The sequence below is a fragment of the Anarhichas minor genome, unplaced genomic scaffold (assembly GCF_050575085.1).
Source record: "Anarhichas minor isolate MPS153535 unplaced genomic scaffold, ASM5057508v1 ptg000017l, whole genome shotgun sequence".
NCBI classification, from domain to species: Eukaryota; Metazoa; Chordata; class Actinopteri; order Perciformes; family Anarhichadidae; genus Anarhichas; species Anarhichas minor.
This window is the reverse complement of record NW_027466463.1, coordinates 7,403,856-7,421,903: the sequence shown is the minus strand read 5'-3', so window position 1 is coordinate 7,421,903 and position 18,048 is coordinate 7,403,856. Positions and strand designations below refer to the sequence as shown.

General features: G+C 41.2%; 1 protein-coding gene across 3 annotated transcripts in view; it reads right to left on the bottom strand.

Moving 5' to 3' along the window:
- The window catches only part of pemt (phosphatidylethanolamine N-methyltransferase), a 42,478-nt gene extending 24,750 nt beyond the window's left edge, over positions 1 to 17,728 (bottom strand). For 2 of the 3 annotated variants that reach the window (XM_076093186.1, XM_076093187.1), the window contains exons 1-2: positions 17,480 to 17,728; positions 14,676 to 14,783 (exon numbers count right to left, since the gene is read on the bottom strand). In XM_076093186.1, coding sequence (XP_075949301.1) covers positions 14,676 to 14,783; positions 17,480 to 17,581 — 210 coding nt within the window. In that variant the 5' untranslated portion in view covers positions 17,582 to 17,728. Of the gene's footprint in view, positions 1 to 14,675; positions 14,784 to 17,324 lie in introns of all 3 variants that reach the window. The other variant, XM_076093188.1, reaches the window with a different exon arrangement.
- Between the last annotated feature and the right edge of the window lie 320 nt (positions 17,729 to 18,048).

Genomic DNA, 18,048 nt, shown 5'->3' with positions numbered 1-18,048 from the left:
GTTTCTATTGGATGCTATGAAATTCCATACAGGCATACATGTTCTTCTCAGAACGAATTGAAATGACTTTGGTGTAAATAACCAGACTTTTCAATTAGCTTTGTAAATCATGGTGCTGGCCAAATCAAACTGCTGGCCAGCTAGCAATGATGCTGGGGATGGAAATTTAGTGTTACTAAAGGCTGATTCCTGATGTGTTAGTGACCCCCTTACCTTTTGTCCATTGCCACAATCAGGTCAAAATATCCCCCTCACTTACATCTTGGTTCGTGGAACGGTATTCAAAAATGTGTGGCTGAATTTACACAGTATTTGCACTCGACATTCATGGATCCAAGTGGATTAAGCGTCAAATGTTTGCAACCTCTTTACATTTCTTGTCAAAATGTTGCCCATTTTGCCCCCATCATGCCAAAATGTTCAGTTGTTCAGTTAAACATTTAAATAATGTTTAATGGAATTGAAAACAAATCATGCTCCACTAAATTCATGCTTCTCAGAAGATGAACCATAGCCATTTTGGACACTTCATGAGCTTTCCATTATGGTTCCTCATTGAAATTAGGTCAGCTGAATTTTTCATTAGCTAACAGTCCGATTTCCATGAAATTTGCTGGTCAGGCACATTATCCTAAAAGTATACCCATTTGGCCCTTGACCCCATGACCTTTCATCTATTGCAGCCATCAGGTTAACTTTTCAGCCACAGCATTGTAAGTGATCAGTCAGTTGCATTGCTCAACGGAAAAAAAGAGTTTACTCTGAGTAGCTTTATTGGTTTTGTAATATACAGTATGTCATCTTGCAATAACCATCATTTAATTCTGCCCTTAAAACATCCCTTTCATGTGAGTTAAAGCCATATGAAATTGTGATCCCTGTTGTGACTGCGTACATTCCGCCTCAAGGCACAGGCAGAAGGTCGAATCTATTAGATCACCTCGATTTTGTCAGTGACGATGATTCAGCTGAAATGCTTTCAGGCTGTGAAATCGCAAACTGAATACATTCAAATGTCAAGATTATGGCCCCAAATGTTCTCCTTGCAGCAATTTTACTATAGAAATAAATAAATTAACAGGACCAAATGAAAATATATCAAAGGAAATCAGCGTTGGGAATGCTGAAAATGCACTCTATAGCAGTCACAGACTGTGACTTGTTTGTTATGGATACAGTTATGTGACAATAATCACTAGGTACAGAAACAATTCAGTCACACTGAGTCGGCTTCTTAACTCTGATCATCTGCCTTTGTAAAAAAGCTCAGGATATACAGACCATTTAGCGACCTGTGGCCAGCACAGTGGTTGGCAGGAATCTTTAGATTTTATAAAGCATGAAAGCCTTGAACCGAAGGGGATCGACAGAGACTTACCCAGCCTATGATAAGGCTCCATGTTTATCTTTCTGCTATGTCAACTAATAGTATGCACAGGAAAGTCAGCTACAAAATTAGGGTGGGGAATGATTGTATATACTGTCAGACAATATAGATCTATTCAACATTTTAACAACTGTGGTAGCTATACCTCTAATATCTCTAATATCTTGTGTATAGGGTCATTGTGGGTAAGGCTTCAAATCAATGGCCATCATTAAGATTATGTACTTTGACATCCAGGTATTTAATTTGCAGGCAATCCTGTCTGACAATTTACTAAATTATTCTTTTCAGATAATGGATTAGATCAAAATATTATAAATAATATATTGATAATGTCTTTTAAAATCACGGTCTGTGAAACAGTTTATCTGTTCGGCCCATCTCTACTAAATAGCTGCTGAACAACCCTCTCAAAAGCCAGAGGGTGGAAGGGTCGTCAGCCACAGTGTGGTATAACTTTAACAATGGCAATATATTTAAAACCGCATTACTTTCTCTCTTGCCACAAGAAGTGAAGATGATGAAAAGTACAATATAAACTAAAGTAACAGTCATGTACCTGAAGACAATGTGTAACATAAGACTGCCAGAACAACAACATTATGTCCTACGGGCTGCTGGAAGGCTTATCATTTGAAACATTTTCAGCTTGAAGTGTTGCATTTTTGTAAAGACAGTAAACTTGAATGTAAAGTAAACAAAGAGAAAAAGTTGAATTTGCATCAACAGCAACTTAAAATGGTAGCAAATCTGAAATTAGCAAGGTATATTAGGCCTCTCTCTAAAATATGCCTGGTTCAAATAAAGATTCTTTCTGCAGTTAAAGTAAATTAATGATGTTGCTAATTTAATTTTAATTTGTATATATATATCCACATTTAGGGGCAGTAAACAATCAGGGATGTATTTGTTTTTGTGTTTCTTTAGTCGTGCTCTGCTTACAGAACTTCTGTCTGCCTTAAAGAACCTTTCCTTCAAGAGCTGTTGTATCCTCAGGGCTTAATTTAAAGAAAACATGGACAGCTGCCAAAACTCGTGTCATTCAACTTGTAAATCAGACATGAAATCAGAGTTCTTAACTATGAAAGTGTTTAAGGAGTGGGTACATTTGAGGTTAGATCACCCTTGCAATCAGTGTAATTGCGTCCAATGAATTAAAACGTGAATGTTTGATGAATGATGAACTGAATCTTTCGTTCGTCACTGAAGAAATGAATATCTATCTCAATGTCTCTGACCTGAACTGAACCAAATACATATGTACAGTAAAAAATATGATTAATAATGACTAAGACCAGCTACTGTTATCTTTAGGTCATCTTCAGTATCACTGTCGTTAAGGTCAAGCGGCATTTTTCAGGTTCATACATTTACTACGGGTTTCTACGAGAACATGTTTCCATTCCTTAATTTTCAAAGAACACGTCCATTTTCTCAGTGTCTGTCAACACTTGCGAGGTAGTACAAAACTTAAACCGGACTTTAGCGTTTCGTTTTTACCTCTTTACTTAAGATTTCATTTAATTTCATCTTTTTACAAAAATGTACCAAAACAGGCCCCCGTCCCTAAAAAAACAGCAGAGTCTGCTGAAACATGTATTTACTTCTGTCGGACCGCTACGAGATGCCGGGTTGAGACTCTGGCATAGCTACTTTTTCAGTGGCGGCCTTGTTCGGTGTATCACGGTCCCTCTTCAACAAATACTCTAACGTCTCTGAGTCGTCCTCTCAATGGCCTCTCTTGGACGTTTGGGCTGCTGAATAATAGTTTTGAATTCATGATGACGCCCTTGATTCTAGACACGCCGGGGACACGTATTCATGTTGAGAAGCCGTGAAAAAGCGCATTTTGCACAATGAGTCATCGTGAAGTGAACAACTTTCATATGACCGCTGTGTTCGTAACGATTGCCAACGTGTACATCCAGCACATACACTGCTAACCTTTTTGGAACGGACATCAGAAACAACAAATGGTTTAATCCAAGGACGGTTTATTACAATGTGGGTTTTATTTGAGTACTTTAGTCCGGTGCCATCGGTTAAAACTATCTTAAAACTTATTTGGAGACGGACAGCTTCAGCTCTATGGGACCACTGCAGCAGCTGATGTGGACAGCATGAGCTGACGAGTATCTGGTTCCCGTGGATGTAGGTCACTGGGCAGCACAGACCTGATGACTGGAGACTAACTCCATATGCAGGGTGACGATCAGGTGACGTTTAATATGTCGCTCGCTCAGTCGGCTTCACCGCCACACGAAGGGCAGGTTGATAATGCATGCACCGGGTGGCTTCTATTTGTTACAAGCCTGAGGCTGACCTCTGCTTGTAAGGGCACAGTGTGAGGGGAAATGCTTCTGCTGAAAAAAGTGGGAAAAAATATAACAGTAATCAGGATCATCTGATTACAGATGAAGCCAAAGGGAAAAACAATGAAATAAACGTTATTGGGTCAACTGTTGTGTTTGTTTTTTTTAAGTGTGTGTTTCCAAAACTAAAAACATAAGCAAAAGTGTTTTAAATGGATTAAATGGTAGGCTCTATTTTTCTAACCCTAACCCATACATCGGTGGGCGTGTAAGAGGCTGTAACCGTCATGGCCAATCACATTCGCCATTATCATTTGACGTCTCATCCCAGTGATCCATTCAATACGTTTACTGCTGTTAAATACCACAACGGGGCCATCACCAAAATGAAAGTAGAATAAGATGAGATCACACCAGCAGGGCCAACAAATTGGCCTGACGTGTTCATTTTAATCACCTCATGTAAAGTCCTCCAGGACCATTTTTGTGTGAGGTTAGAGAGGTTTCCATGGATGCGCCGTCACCTAATAAACAGTCACCTCTAAACCCCAAACCAAAACCCTTTCTAACCCCCCCCCCCTCCACACAGCAGCACATCCCCAGTAATCATCTGACTCAGTCTTGCTAATAATTATCCTAAATATAACTGCCATTAAGTTTGTTTTCTAAGACAAAGGCTGCCATGTGCGCAACACTCGTGCGTCAGACCATAAAAATAATCGGACTGACTGATTGTTGATTGTTGGGTTTCATCCTGATAGAAACTAAAGCGGCAGCATGTAAAGTAGGGTTCCATTGTAGATCAAATCTACAATTTTGCTATGCATAAATTATGTTCCTTATTATGAGGATGACTCTTAATATCTCAAGATACCTTCAAAAGTTATTTACTCTGGGATTTTCTGCACTCTCACATCAGGAATCTTAGAATAGGTGACACTTTTTCTTTGTTATTAGAATAAAGGTTTCAACTAAAGGTACGAATCCACTTATCAGGAAATAATGGCTTTTTGGTAAATGTTGGAGATGTTGAATGCCAATGATTCATTCTTTCTCTTGTATTATTCCCCTTATACTCCAGACTTTTTTACATGACATATTCAGTCTTGATGTGATTTTTCTGCTCCTTTGTCCCCTCAGTTTATTTGTCCGCCTTTCTGCCCTTTAACAAGCCACACAAGGTTCCTGTGCCTCCTCCTGCACACTTTGCTTTTATTCTCTCTTTTCAATGCAATTAAGAGTTTGTAAATAATGAGTTTGTAAATAATCAGAGATACCCCTGGTATATCATCTTATACCGTTCCTCTCTTTAATTTCTAGAGGCACTCCTGATGAAATGAAACAACTAACCCTTTCCCTTTTCTCCCGGCTTCACTCTTTTAAGTCTCTTCTTCTGCTCGTCCAAACATCACTCATTCAGACACTGTTGCTCTGCCCAAGGCCGAGTCAGGACTGCCCCCCCCCCCCCCCAGGTAAGACCCCTCTGAGAAATGGAGCACAGACATGGGAGCCTCACATCGCTGACGTGCATGTAAGCCAGCGTCTAATCTGCTGACTTCTCATGGAGCGCTGCTCTTGATTTCTGGAACTGAAACGTTGGGTGACAGTCTTAGCTGTTGTTCGGGCTGGCACATCCTAATGCCTCTAATCCATCATATACACGGATCTTAAATATGGCAGATTTTAATTAAATTTGCCAACCCACTTGTAAAAGATAAAAGAGTCTTGTGTGTTTTAGCTTACACAGTCTTTAATTAGCTATTAATGTAAAAACCATGCCTATTCCTGACTGATCAGAACTTCTGCTAATTAATAGACCTTATTTATTTATTTTAATTTACTCATTGACACAGTCACAGTAAGGTTTGTCAAGACATGTGACGACTGTTAATGTAAATAAAGATAATTACCCGATTAATCCGGATGATCTCTGTCTGTGCAATCAATTTAAATACAACTTTAACAAACGTTGAAGTAGACCTCTCAGCTGAGATTCAAAAAGAGATTCATTCATATAACATACGGGGGCGGGACTGATACAGACGGATCGAGAATGTGCCTATTATAATGCTTACGTTGTTTTGAATAGGGGGCCAATGGTTAGGGCTGCACAATAAAAAGAATACTAATCGCGATCACAATTTTGGCCTCCCACAAATAAATAGGCACAATCGACCGCAATATGAACGTCTAAAATGCAACAACAGCGGAGAGCAGACTTGCAAAACATAAATGCCCTGAATTCAGGTGAAGAGGAACCTCATTTTAAGTCTTATTTCCATGAAATCATTTGATAATTAGCAGGAACGTGAAAGCAGTGCTGTGTTGATGTCATTTTGGGTGTAAAATGTTGGGGCGATTTTCATTTTGCCTCTTGGAGACGCACTGTGAATAAGGACCAGTCTTATTATTTAATACAAAAGCTTTGTGCATTAGCGGTAATGCAGCACAGCGTGGATGTGAAATCAGCGCTGTGTTTATTCAGATAGGAAAGTGGCAAACCTTTAGACTTTTTCAGGCAGTTTATTTCAAGCCATTAATGCGCGACTGGAGCAGTGTTGTGAAGGTCAGCAGAATGTAGCTCGCACAGCTTTCTTCTAGTTGCACAGTTAGTTCCCACATTCTGTTATCTTAAGGCCTGAAGTCATGCCCACGTAATTCCAGCGGAGATGTCAGAGACCAGCGATACAAAACACAAAAGAACAGGCTGCCCACTAACCTCCCAGCAGCTCGGTGTCAGCATGACATCTATCTCATGGAGCCCCAGACCAGATCTAATCATTTATGTCGGAGCAGATTTGAGTTGTTTAAGATATCTGCAGAGGCTGGGACAGGGGCAACCTGTTGCTGTCCGGGCAGAGGAGAAAACCTAACCGGCCCAAACCACAGTGGGAATGCCCTCACCTAAAAACAAGATACAATATTGACGGATTGAATACATTTTTGTTTTGTTTTTTTGTCACCAAAACACACTGTGTGTACCAATGAAGTCAAAATATATGCATTCAGTGCATTTCCTTCTTCAGAAAACATCTGAAAAGCGTTTTTTGGGGGGTTTTTTTGGGAGGAGGGGGGGGGAGCCGTCACATGCCAAATAACAAATTTGCAACTAATAATAATTTGAACGTTAAAGATTCCTGAATCCCAATCAAAACTGGCCTGTTTTTCATTGATCGACCATGATAATTCCTACTTTTTGCCGGTCATATTTACATACACGTGCCATGTTTTATTTTAATAATGACACGGAGCGGCACAAACCATAACGTCACACACACACACACACACACGATGGCAGTGTAGAAGTTCATCAGCCCGAGTGAAGGAGACTTAAAGCTTGCAATTTATTACAACTGCAGGTCCAAAATAAGCCATGGCGAAATAAATGTTAAAGGAACAACTAACTTAATAAGACGCTTATTATATTATAAGCGTATTATTATGTTATTAATTATCATGCATGATGCTCAGAGTAATCACACTGACCATTTTTTTTTTTGCCCCCTAGCACAGTCCTGCTCATAACGAAGATAACAGCTAACATTATTGGAGGCTGCACGGAGTTGTATTATGATGCGTTCATGGTCTAGTCAGTAAAAATGAGTATTGGGCAAAGGTAAATTGCAAGGGTATCACGATGTGCTCAAATGTAATCTTGTCAAATTATGATAAATAAGTAAAAAAAAAAGAAAAGAAAGGAAATCGAAATCGGCAGGTCAGACTGCAGTGGCTGCATCTCTAGACCCACTCTTTGTCTGAACTAAAATAAATAAATAAAACAAGGCTGTAATTTTCCAAAACACTTTCGAGAAATAAGTTCAGTAATTAGAAGCTAAGAATCTGAGGTGTTCAGTTTTCTCAATGCAATCCTCTGCACACAGACAGCGGCTTATGTAACCAGCTGATAATCGATGTCGTAATCACTGAGATACAGACTAAAAAGCACATCAGTGTCAAAAGCAAAATGCAGATTTGATCTCTGATGAACTCATCACAAGGTTGTCATGCTGAACACACTCAGTCCAAAACTGAAGCTGAAAGAAGTCTGTGTATTTTGAGACAAAAACTTAAACAGTCAATTTGAATAATTTAGAACAAAAAGTATGCACATTCACGTTTCTGTCTGGCTGACGATTGGTGGACTGAACGTCTCCTTCAATCACTGAACACGCGCAGTGGAATGAGCCACGGCCACATGAGAGCACATTCACTGAGAGATGCTGGTGACTCTCTTCAGGAGTGAAGAGCTATACGCTGCTTGAAAAGTCTCCCTGGCCCTCCAGTTATTGTTGTTGCACCTGTTAGACAGTTAAGAACGCTTTTCGATATGAAGAGACGGTTTTTAATTTTCTTGTTAATCAGTGTGTGCCACAGCGACGACAAAATTAACATCATCTTTAATTATGACACCATGTTAACATGTAAATCTGTAACGGATCGGCTACGAAATGATGTGAAAGGCTCCTAAGAGATAAAAGCAGAGGAACAGGGAAAGACGCTAGGGAACACCGGATATGTATGTATTTCTAACCTGGACAACGTATTCGGGCTGAAGAGGGAGTGCTACACGTGACTGCCTCTTCTGTCCCACTCCAGCCCATGTGAGCCAGTGGTGGGGAATCTCTTTGGCACACATGGAAGCGATGCGTGTAATGCATTAGGCCAACAAGACAAGAGAATTTGACCATTTGAGATGACGAGTTGAGATGGTGGAAGGCTGGGGTTAAATTAGCCAGGGACACACAGGTCTACACTATTCTTACTTTTTAAGTAAGAGGATGGATCAGATCACCAGCGCTTGTGTTTGCGCCATAGATTATTAGAAGTGGACGTAGTCGTCTTGACGTCACCCATTGGTTTTTGGACCGCGGTTTTGAAGCCTCAATTTAGCCATCGCCATCTTGGATTTTGTCTGTTGGCATCTTGGTGTTTTTGCAACCAGTGAACAGAAGTGACCATAGTTGGACTGCACAGGAGTGACGGCGTGGTAGAGACAAAAAAAACCCGCCCTAAAGCATACCATGCTTTATTGTCTATTTTCTCTAAATTGGATCATAATGTACTGAATGAATATCGTGCTGTATTGAAGACTTGAAACTAGAGATTGAGACCATAAACTCATGTTTACAATGTTTACTGAGCTAATAAATCAAGAGAGAAGCAGAGTCATTTTCTCATAGACTTCTATACAATCTGACTTGTTTTTGCAACCAGAGGAGTCGCCCCCTGCTGGTCAGTAGAGAGAATGCGAGTTTAAGGCACTTCTGCACACAACTGTAGGCTGACTGTTCCACGATGAGGGTCAGTGTGGCACACTCCCCTCCCCTGAGCCCCCGTTTCTTCTTCTTCTGATGCGAGTTTCAGGCTGTAGCGGCGGTCTCCGTAAGGAAATATATAGAGATATTATGTTCTGTGACACTGTATCGATTGACCTCAGTCAGCTGTGTGCCATCTCAGAGTCTGTGCCCTATCAAAGTAGTGCCGTGACTATGTTGGATGTCATGGAGATTGTGATGAATACGTAGGACAGCAGGACTCATGTCTGTCTGTGTGTGAGTGTCTTTGGTGAAAAGATAGAAGGTCAAGTAGTGGTAGGTGAGGGCTGATCTTTGTCACACACACACACACACACACACACACACACACACACACACACACACACACACACACACACACCAAAATATAGCACCAATTGAAGGAACAGACCTTGCTGTGTCTGTGTTGTGCGAGTAGGAACACTGTGTTCAGTACAGATATACCTCACTTGTTATAGAGCAGCCGTGGAGTCCCCTTCCTCGATTTCTATGTAGATTTTATGTAACAGACGGACACAAAATAGACAAATTTAGTGGAAAAATCTGCGCTTTCTACTCCTTTGCTATGTAGCTCCTAAATAAGATCTGGTGCAACCAATCTTCAGAAGTCTACCTGTGTGCAATCCAAGTGTCACATGATCTGTCACATGATCCAACGGAGCACCATTAAATCCATTATTATAAAATGGAAAGAATATAGCACCACAGCAAGCCTTTCAAGAGAGGACCTATTTCGCTTCAACAATTTAGTATTTTGTGTAGGTCCATAAAATACAAATAAAATCCATTTTAGTTCCAGGTTGTAATGCAAAAAAAATTCCAAAAACAAGGCCATGGGTGTTGGATACTTTTGCAAGGCACTGTATATAGTGCATGTGCGTTTAGAGCACTCAAGTGATACTAAGGTGGGAGAGATTTCCCCTCAACCAGGACACTGATGTTTGGGGCCTCCATGAGTAGCTACACTAAAAAAGCTCAATAATAATGGTAGAAAATGACAGCGATTATGGTGCATTTCGGTGTTGTTTATTCATCTGGCACCAGTGCATAAAGGCCTCTTAGCCAGTTATTCAATTCCCACCAGTTGGGCACCAGCGAAATGTAGAAACCATCCTGGACCACAATGACCGGCTTAATGAGGCCCAACATTAAATGACTCCTCTCATAAGTGCATGTTATACCACGAGGTAATCAGACTGCTGGGTTGTTTCATTCTGCAGAGCATCTTCAGCCTCGTGGTCACAATGTCCGCAGCGTCCCACGGTCATTTCAACCATCTCTTATTTGGAGTACACGAGTGACGGGGCAGCGTGCCCCTCACACTGCTAAAAAAAAGCAAGCTTCCTCCTCACTCACAGAGTCCTGGCTAGATCAGGGAAGAGGAGGTGGAAAACATAACTGAAAAGATGAGACATATAAGAGCCATATAGACAGCCTTGAAGATGTTTGAATGTGTGCAGGTATAAAATGTCAAAGACAGGCCTTAATGAGGCACAACTCAGGAGCATGCTTCAGGACGTTTCTGGGGTACATTGTCATTCCCATTAAAAGAAAATAGTGTTGGAAAATAAAGGCAGTAGGTTGGAACTAACTATCTTTTTTTTCTTTTTATTGGTTAATCCGTCAATTCTTTTTTTTAGGTTGATTGGTTAATAGTTTGGTCTACAATGTTAAAGATAAACCAACCACATTTACAGAGGGGACATCTTAAAGCTGCAACAAGTTATTGCTAAAATGCTCAAATTTCACAACATCAGCCATATCCTCTGGTCTCGGCTTCCACACACACACGGAGCAGAGAAAAGTTTTCTGAACTTGATGAAATATAGCCACGGTGTGTCATGTGGAGTGAGCGCTCCGGCATATTGTAACACACTCCTGGTGGAAGGAAATAACGGGAGTAACAGGGGAGGCAACTTTAAAAGTGACTTAATGTCTTTTGTGCTGCGAGTGCTGTGAGGTGGACCTAATTTATGAGTGGTTCATGCGGATTTGGAAAAGTAACTAATAAATATTGAGAAAAATAGAGTTTTATGAAACTTTAAAGTTTTAAATTTGATAATGGAAGTTGGTGTGGAGGTAGGGGGTAGAACGAGTATTTGTGTCACGGTTCAGGGCTGGGCTAAGACTCATGCGCAGAGACCGACGCTGGAGACGAGGTGAAGTTTAGAAAATAAGAATTTTTACTGGTCATCAAAAGAGAAATAAACAAAAACTTAAAGCGACTCCAAACGGGAGCGAGCAAAAACAAACAAAAAGGCAAAGTCAAAAATCATTGAATCCACACGAGGAAACAGCACGGGAGACACAAGGAGCACAAGGGGAAGAACAATGACGATCTGACAGCCGGAGCGGGGAAAGCAGGGGAGTATATACACGAGTGGGGTAATGAGAGGATTGGAGGCAGCTGGGTGGACCGGGCAGGTGAGTAGGATGAGTGCAATCAGGGGAACACACACACACACACACACACACACACACACACACACACACACACACACACACAGAGATAGACACAGAGACACGATGAAACTAACGGGATGTTACAATTTGATTGGGTTAGCAATAGGAATAGAATAGAAATGTTATTGAAAATAATTATAGAAAGAAAGCCTATTGTAACGTAAAAAGTTAGTGTTTTCAGCTTGTTTCTGCAAAATTCAAGTTCTTTATTTATGATTAGAGTGAAACATTGTCATTGGCAATGACATTGTTTGTAAAATGTAAAAATGAGGATCTAAAACCAAATAAAATACTGCAAGTTAAAATATTGGAATAAAATGTAATATAGTCAAAATACAAAATAATTTTAAAGCTGAAAGAGCCAAAGATTTCAGATGACCAAACAGAGCAAAAAGGAGAGGGAATCTTGGACTAATAGTTTGCCATGAAGCCAGAAGAAACTATGAAAACAAAACCAGCCTCTTATCTTTCCATTCAAGTTGGAACATTCCAGCCTTTTGTAGCGCTAACATGCGAAGCCTTCAGCACTATCAGGAGCACGGTACCAGCACAGCACATGCAGCACACGGAGTGCCATGAAACAAGGCGACAGTGTGACCTGCTACAAAGGATGATGAGGTGTGCTCCGCCACTCGCTTCAAAATACCATCGCCATAGACCAACATGTTCCTTGGACCAGGTGTGCAGGGAGAACGCTGCAAGTTAGCTCCCTAATAAAAAAAACATTTCTTCTCAAACCCCCTCCCCCTCCATAACACTCCCACCTTTTAAAAAATATGGCATTGTAGCTCGAACAGATGAGATGAAAAGAACTCTCATCACCTGCCTCTCCAAATAAGTTTCATCCGTCCTACTGCTGTTTGCCTGAATAACCACCATTACAGCCACTTACAGGTAACCTTTCAGCGCAACGCACTAAAGAAAGAGTGATTTGGGATCATGTGTCGGGGCCAAGAGCTCCTGGGTGACATTTGCCGCGAAGCAAATAATTGGCTTCTCTTTTGTAAAGTGAGAGCTACTGTGTGATGAGCATGTGGGCTGCCGGGCTGCCGCAGAGTCAATGGTCAAATGCGTCACCATTAACGGCGAGTGAAATGACAGTTCTGATATGAAACAGCGAAACCAATTTCAAAAGCAGCGGGTAAATTATGGCAATTTTAGCCCATCATCGTACATTTTATTAACTCGTACAGTCTTAATCATGAGCGACTGCGTCGTGATTAATGGTGCACTTTGACCACGCATGACAGAAAAGTGCCAAGTAAAAGAACGTCGGTGGGGAACACAGTTAGGGAGGATTTTTCTTCTCATATGACTACTTTGAGTTAATTGCAGTTTTATTTGAAGCTCAAAGCAGAACTGAAGTATTGGGATGATTGGTAAATCTCCATCGCTGAGGAAGACGCGACTTGAATTGTATGACTCAAGTCTGCAAAGCACTTGATATGTTGAGCATATCTGACTGAAAATAAAAAGATCCTGTTCGTCCTACGTCTTTGTGGCAATGATCCCTCAGGACTGACTCGTCAAGCTATCAACACCCACAACACTGACATCATTTATGGCCTGATAACTGTGATGCAATATTATGTAGTGTATAGTCTATTACGTATGAACTATAATCGGTCCTGATTACCTAATCCTAAACAATTACGATACAATATCAGATAGGTCTGTGAAGTTTAACCCTCTCTGATAGACAGATCAGGCTCAGGGACAATGTCAGGACGGTTGGCCTTGATTTGACAAAGACGGACAAACAGCCCATCTGTGGACACAGTTTTCAAAAGCTATAGCTCGTAACACTAGCGTTCCCAGTTGGTTTCTTCTACTACGTTAAACAAGTTATTGAGAGTTTTATCTGGAGGTACAAACTGTACAGCATTGGAGTGCCTTATGCCGTGTTCACACCAAACGCGGTGCGAATTCATCGCGCCACATATTCTTGTCAATCGCGCCGCAGGTCTCGGCGGGGACCATTTGTGTACATTCGCGCGAATCGAGCGAATCATGCCGGAGAGGGGGCGGGGCTTATCGCCCTGAAAGCCGTTCAACTGTCCGCCATTAACCATGGAAAAAATAACCTATTTCGGCTTAGTACGTGTTGTGGAAGTCACAGATATCCCGGGAAACTAAACGCCGTCATGTCTGGGTTCATAATATTGTTCAGAGGAGCTCTGTGGATTTTATCAAGCTGTATTCACTGTGTCTAGCAAGCCACAGGTCGCTGTTTACTACAGCTGTATGAACACAAAATAAACTGATTTGGCTGTGATTTAATGGCAATAAACTGACAAAAAGGGACTCCGAAATAACTACGTAATGATGCCGATTTGTAGGCTACTTGTCTTCTCAATGGAGCGGATGGAGCGGTGCTAGGCTAAGCTAACATTGTAGCAGCTCCACCAACACTCAGACTAACGTCATGTAGACGTAAATACGGCAGCGTCTATTCATTGTTTGTACCATATGGTTTACGCACACACATTTATACACATAATTTGGTCCGGTCTCTATTGATATGAGGTATCGTAGAGCTCTGGGTGAACACAGACGGCTACAGTATTTATTTCATTACATTAATTTAGCAGACGCTTTTATCCAAAGCGACTTACAATTCAGATTCTATCACATTTCTATACCGTAGGCACAACTACGGGAGCAATTTTGGGGTTAAGTGTCTTGCTCAAGGACACATCAACATGCGACTAGCAGAGCCGGAGCTGGGGATTGAACCGCCGACCCTCTGATTGAAAGACGCTGATAGGCTAATATTTGCGCGAATATTTCGCCGAAGTTGAAAAATCACGCGAAATCACGCAAAATTCAACTCACGCGTTTGGGGCGATTTGGCGATGGACGCGAATTCCCGTCCATCGCGCCGCAAATTCGCGTCCATCGCGCCGCAAATTCGCGTCCATCGCAAATTCGCGCCGCGCCAGTCTCATCGCGTCTGTGCATAGACTTTGTATGTAATCTACTCGCGCGAATAATTCGCGCCGCGTGTGGTGTGAACGCAGCATTAGTCCCAGAAACGTCCCAGGTTCGATTCCGGCCAATCAAATGGCAAACGATAGCATGATTTCCGGGTCTCGATACCGATTTTTTTCTTCCAAACCTCAGTGTTTTAAACCATGCATACCATATGCAAGAGGATATAGAGAACTATTTAGTTACTACATCTGCAGTATCTCTTACCACATTCCAGAAGAAAGGGTTGAAAACGATGGCGACCACAGCGAGATAAAAGCTGGAGTCGTGAAAGTTGGTGTGTTTTAGGAGCCCTTCAATCAGCGTCAAATCCATCTGAAAGAAACAGCAATGTGAAACATACACATTTAAAAAAACATGATTTCATTGACAGACGGATGGTTGCTGGTTATAAAAACATTAGCCAGCCTTCCATCCAAATTTAACAATATTTTCAGAAAATGGGCAAAAGATAATGTGAATTGTTTTCCATCCACTATGTATGTGAACATTAGCGGTTGAGCGCATGGAGATAAACAGTTGGTGGCGCTAATTCTCCAGTCGGGTACCACTAAACCATTGCAGATGACGCGACAAGATGACGTCATCAAAAGAGCGCCAGCGAAACCTCAAATGGTGGAAAACCCATGAAGAAAACGCGATGGAAACATGACATTTATGTTTGTTTCATTTATGGAACCGAGTCACCTCAGCGCTGTGCGCACAGATCTGATGATTTCCCTGGGCTCTCATCAGTGGAACAGAAGCTTCAGTGGTGAAGTCTGTTTCCATTTGGCTTTTATATCCACCTCAGACAAGCATACAAATGTTTTTTCGATATTTAAAGTTTCCTTTTTGTGTGCACAAATTGACAGTGCAAAGCATAGAAACAGGTGGATGGAAACACACACTGTAAGACTTTAAAACCGTCCTCAAACCACTTCTGGCTACTTATTCCCATGTTATTTTCTATGAAGCTTGCAGATACATTTTAGTTAAACGTTGAAGTAAAGAGAGCTTCGGCAGATACTTTTTTTCTTGACCTGTATTTTTTTTAATATTCTAAGTTATTTATCAAAAGACATGTGCTATACAATGTCAGTTAGTTTTGCTCCAAAACGACATTTGCTCTAATTTGACGTATTCTTGCCTAAATGTGACCAATTACTGCATAATACAACTGCTCTTGCACTGCTGTACAAAGGTTACACGGTTTTGTATTTGTCATTGTACGACAGGGTCGCACAACCAAATTTCGATTGTACTCCCAATTTGCTACATAGAAAAGAAAAAAACTATAATATATATGGAGGGTGGAGGATGAGTTAAAGGAGTCTCACAGCTAGAGGAAAGAGGCTGTTTTGAAGTCTGGTGGTTCGGCAGCTGATATTTCTGTATCCAGAGGCTGTCTTTACAGCCGGCAGGGTGAACAGGTTGTAGCTTATGCTCTTCGCAGGCATCTCTTCTCACCAATATCACAGTAAAATCACAGTAGCAGGCTTTCATACTATATTGTCACTGTTAATGAAGGGTGGGGGGGAAGCAGATGACGGGCAACCCAGGGCTTTTTTGTTGTTGTTTAAAACGAAGCATGGCAGATTGGTGTAAAAATGTATTCCAATGACTGATACGAAGCGGAGCGGCATACACTGATATTCCTTCTCTGTCACCCACTGGAGGTCTCTGTGTGGCTTTCCAGTTAACGCCTGCTGATGCAAGGGATGAAAAGCAATAAAGTACGTGTCTTTTACGACGTGCGAACAATGATTCCTGTTCTTAAGAGAATTCGCCATGAGGTAGTGCTGAGGGTCTGTCTCGAAACAAAAACGCCACTTTACTTAGACTTTCAGGACACCGATGATGAACAAGGGAGGTCAGCGCTACAGATAAGCGACTGAGTATTATCAGATATTTATGTTGGATCACTCACTTTAGGGGAGATACTTCAGGTGTAATAGGGTAAACATCCTCATGTCTAATAGATATCACCTTGAAACCTCCCCGGCTGATAACATTACATAAGACAATGATTTGTATCTGTATTGTATTGCAATTTTTCTGAAATTGTATGTTTAAATACTCAAATGAGGCATTATCTTATTGGCCCAATTTGGAAACATTTACAGAATAAAAATCAGAACATTGGATAAAGCCAGGTTCAAAATGTTTGCTTATTTTTGTCGACATGTTAGGATCAACAGTTTTGACAAAGGGAATTTAGGATATGTCTTTGGATCACTCAATAAATCAGAAAATATAGTCAACAGCCATAGAATTGTTTTTATTTCCACCATGTTTTTAACAACTGGTTCTATAAATCAGGCTATGAATTATATATGAACAAACTGCTGTGTGAAAATATTCAGAATCTAAATGAAGCTTGGTGTGTGTAAGCGCTACTAAAGTGAAGCTTGAGAAAACAGCTTGTAAAAGATATTTGATACTGATGTCAGATTAGTTTGTCTTATCTTTTTCTAATGGTAACAGGCAACAGGTCAGAGTTAACCTGTTCATTTTAATGGGTGCTCTGAAGCTGAGTGAAATGTGAAATGCTGCAGGTCTGGTTTGTTATTGTCAACATGACATCACCAGACTTATTGTTTAAATTGATGAGAATAAATAATAACAGATGCACAAGATGGTTTGAAAGATGGGTAGCACAGAAGGTACCTTGTTTGTTTTTTACCGAACCAAAACAATGGTGCTTAAATACAAAATAAGAGGCTAAACATATAATTTGTGTTGCAAGAATACAATTTCTAATTATATTTTATTGCAAGGACATTAACTTTCATATTCTACCCGGAATAACCATTTGTTTACTGTGGGTTTGCAAAACAACAACAAGCTTTTATTTTGAAAAAAAGGCTACCGTACCGCCTGTTTTCCGGCTGTCACGAGCTCAGCAAATGAAGCAGACTGGTTCGGTCGGTCAAACCGGGACCGTCGCTGCTCGTCTGAAGCGGCTTTACCGAGTCACGTGGAAGTTAAGACATGCAGGCCGGCTTCATCATCAACCGTTTCAGTTTTACCTTTGAATAATCGACGTTGTTGAGTCCTCCGCAGCAGTCCAGCGGCACAGAACGCGTCTCTCCTGCAGGATTATCGTCCTGAACCGCGGCCACGTCGCTCATACACACCGAGTGAACGCTGGCGGACCAGCAGCCCTCATCCACGTGTGTGAAAGATAACGAATATTGCACAATTTGGGGTGCAAGGGTCTTATTTAGTCAGAGCAAGAAGGGAGCAGTTGCAGTGGGGGGGGGGGGTGAACTACACAAGTCCTGACAACCTCTAACCCCGCTCAATGCATCCTGGGAAATGTAGTTCATGTTTCACTTGCACTCGGTAAAAACAATTGATATTTTGCACCCATTGCAGCGCATATTTGTCGCCCAGAAATGAACTCGAATCCTAAACTTTTGGACCTGCTGTTACGCGTCCAAACCTGTAGGGTGTCTTTCGTCCTGCATTAGTCTTCTCCTTTGTAGTAAATGAATAGTCTTGCTTTACAGAGACATCTGCTGTCTGACAATATTAAGGCTGTTTAAAGCTTGCATGCGTGAGTAGAAGACGACCCCCCCCCCCCCCCTCCAGCATT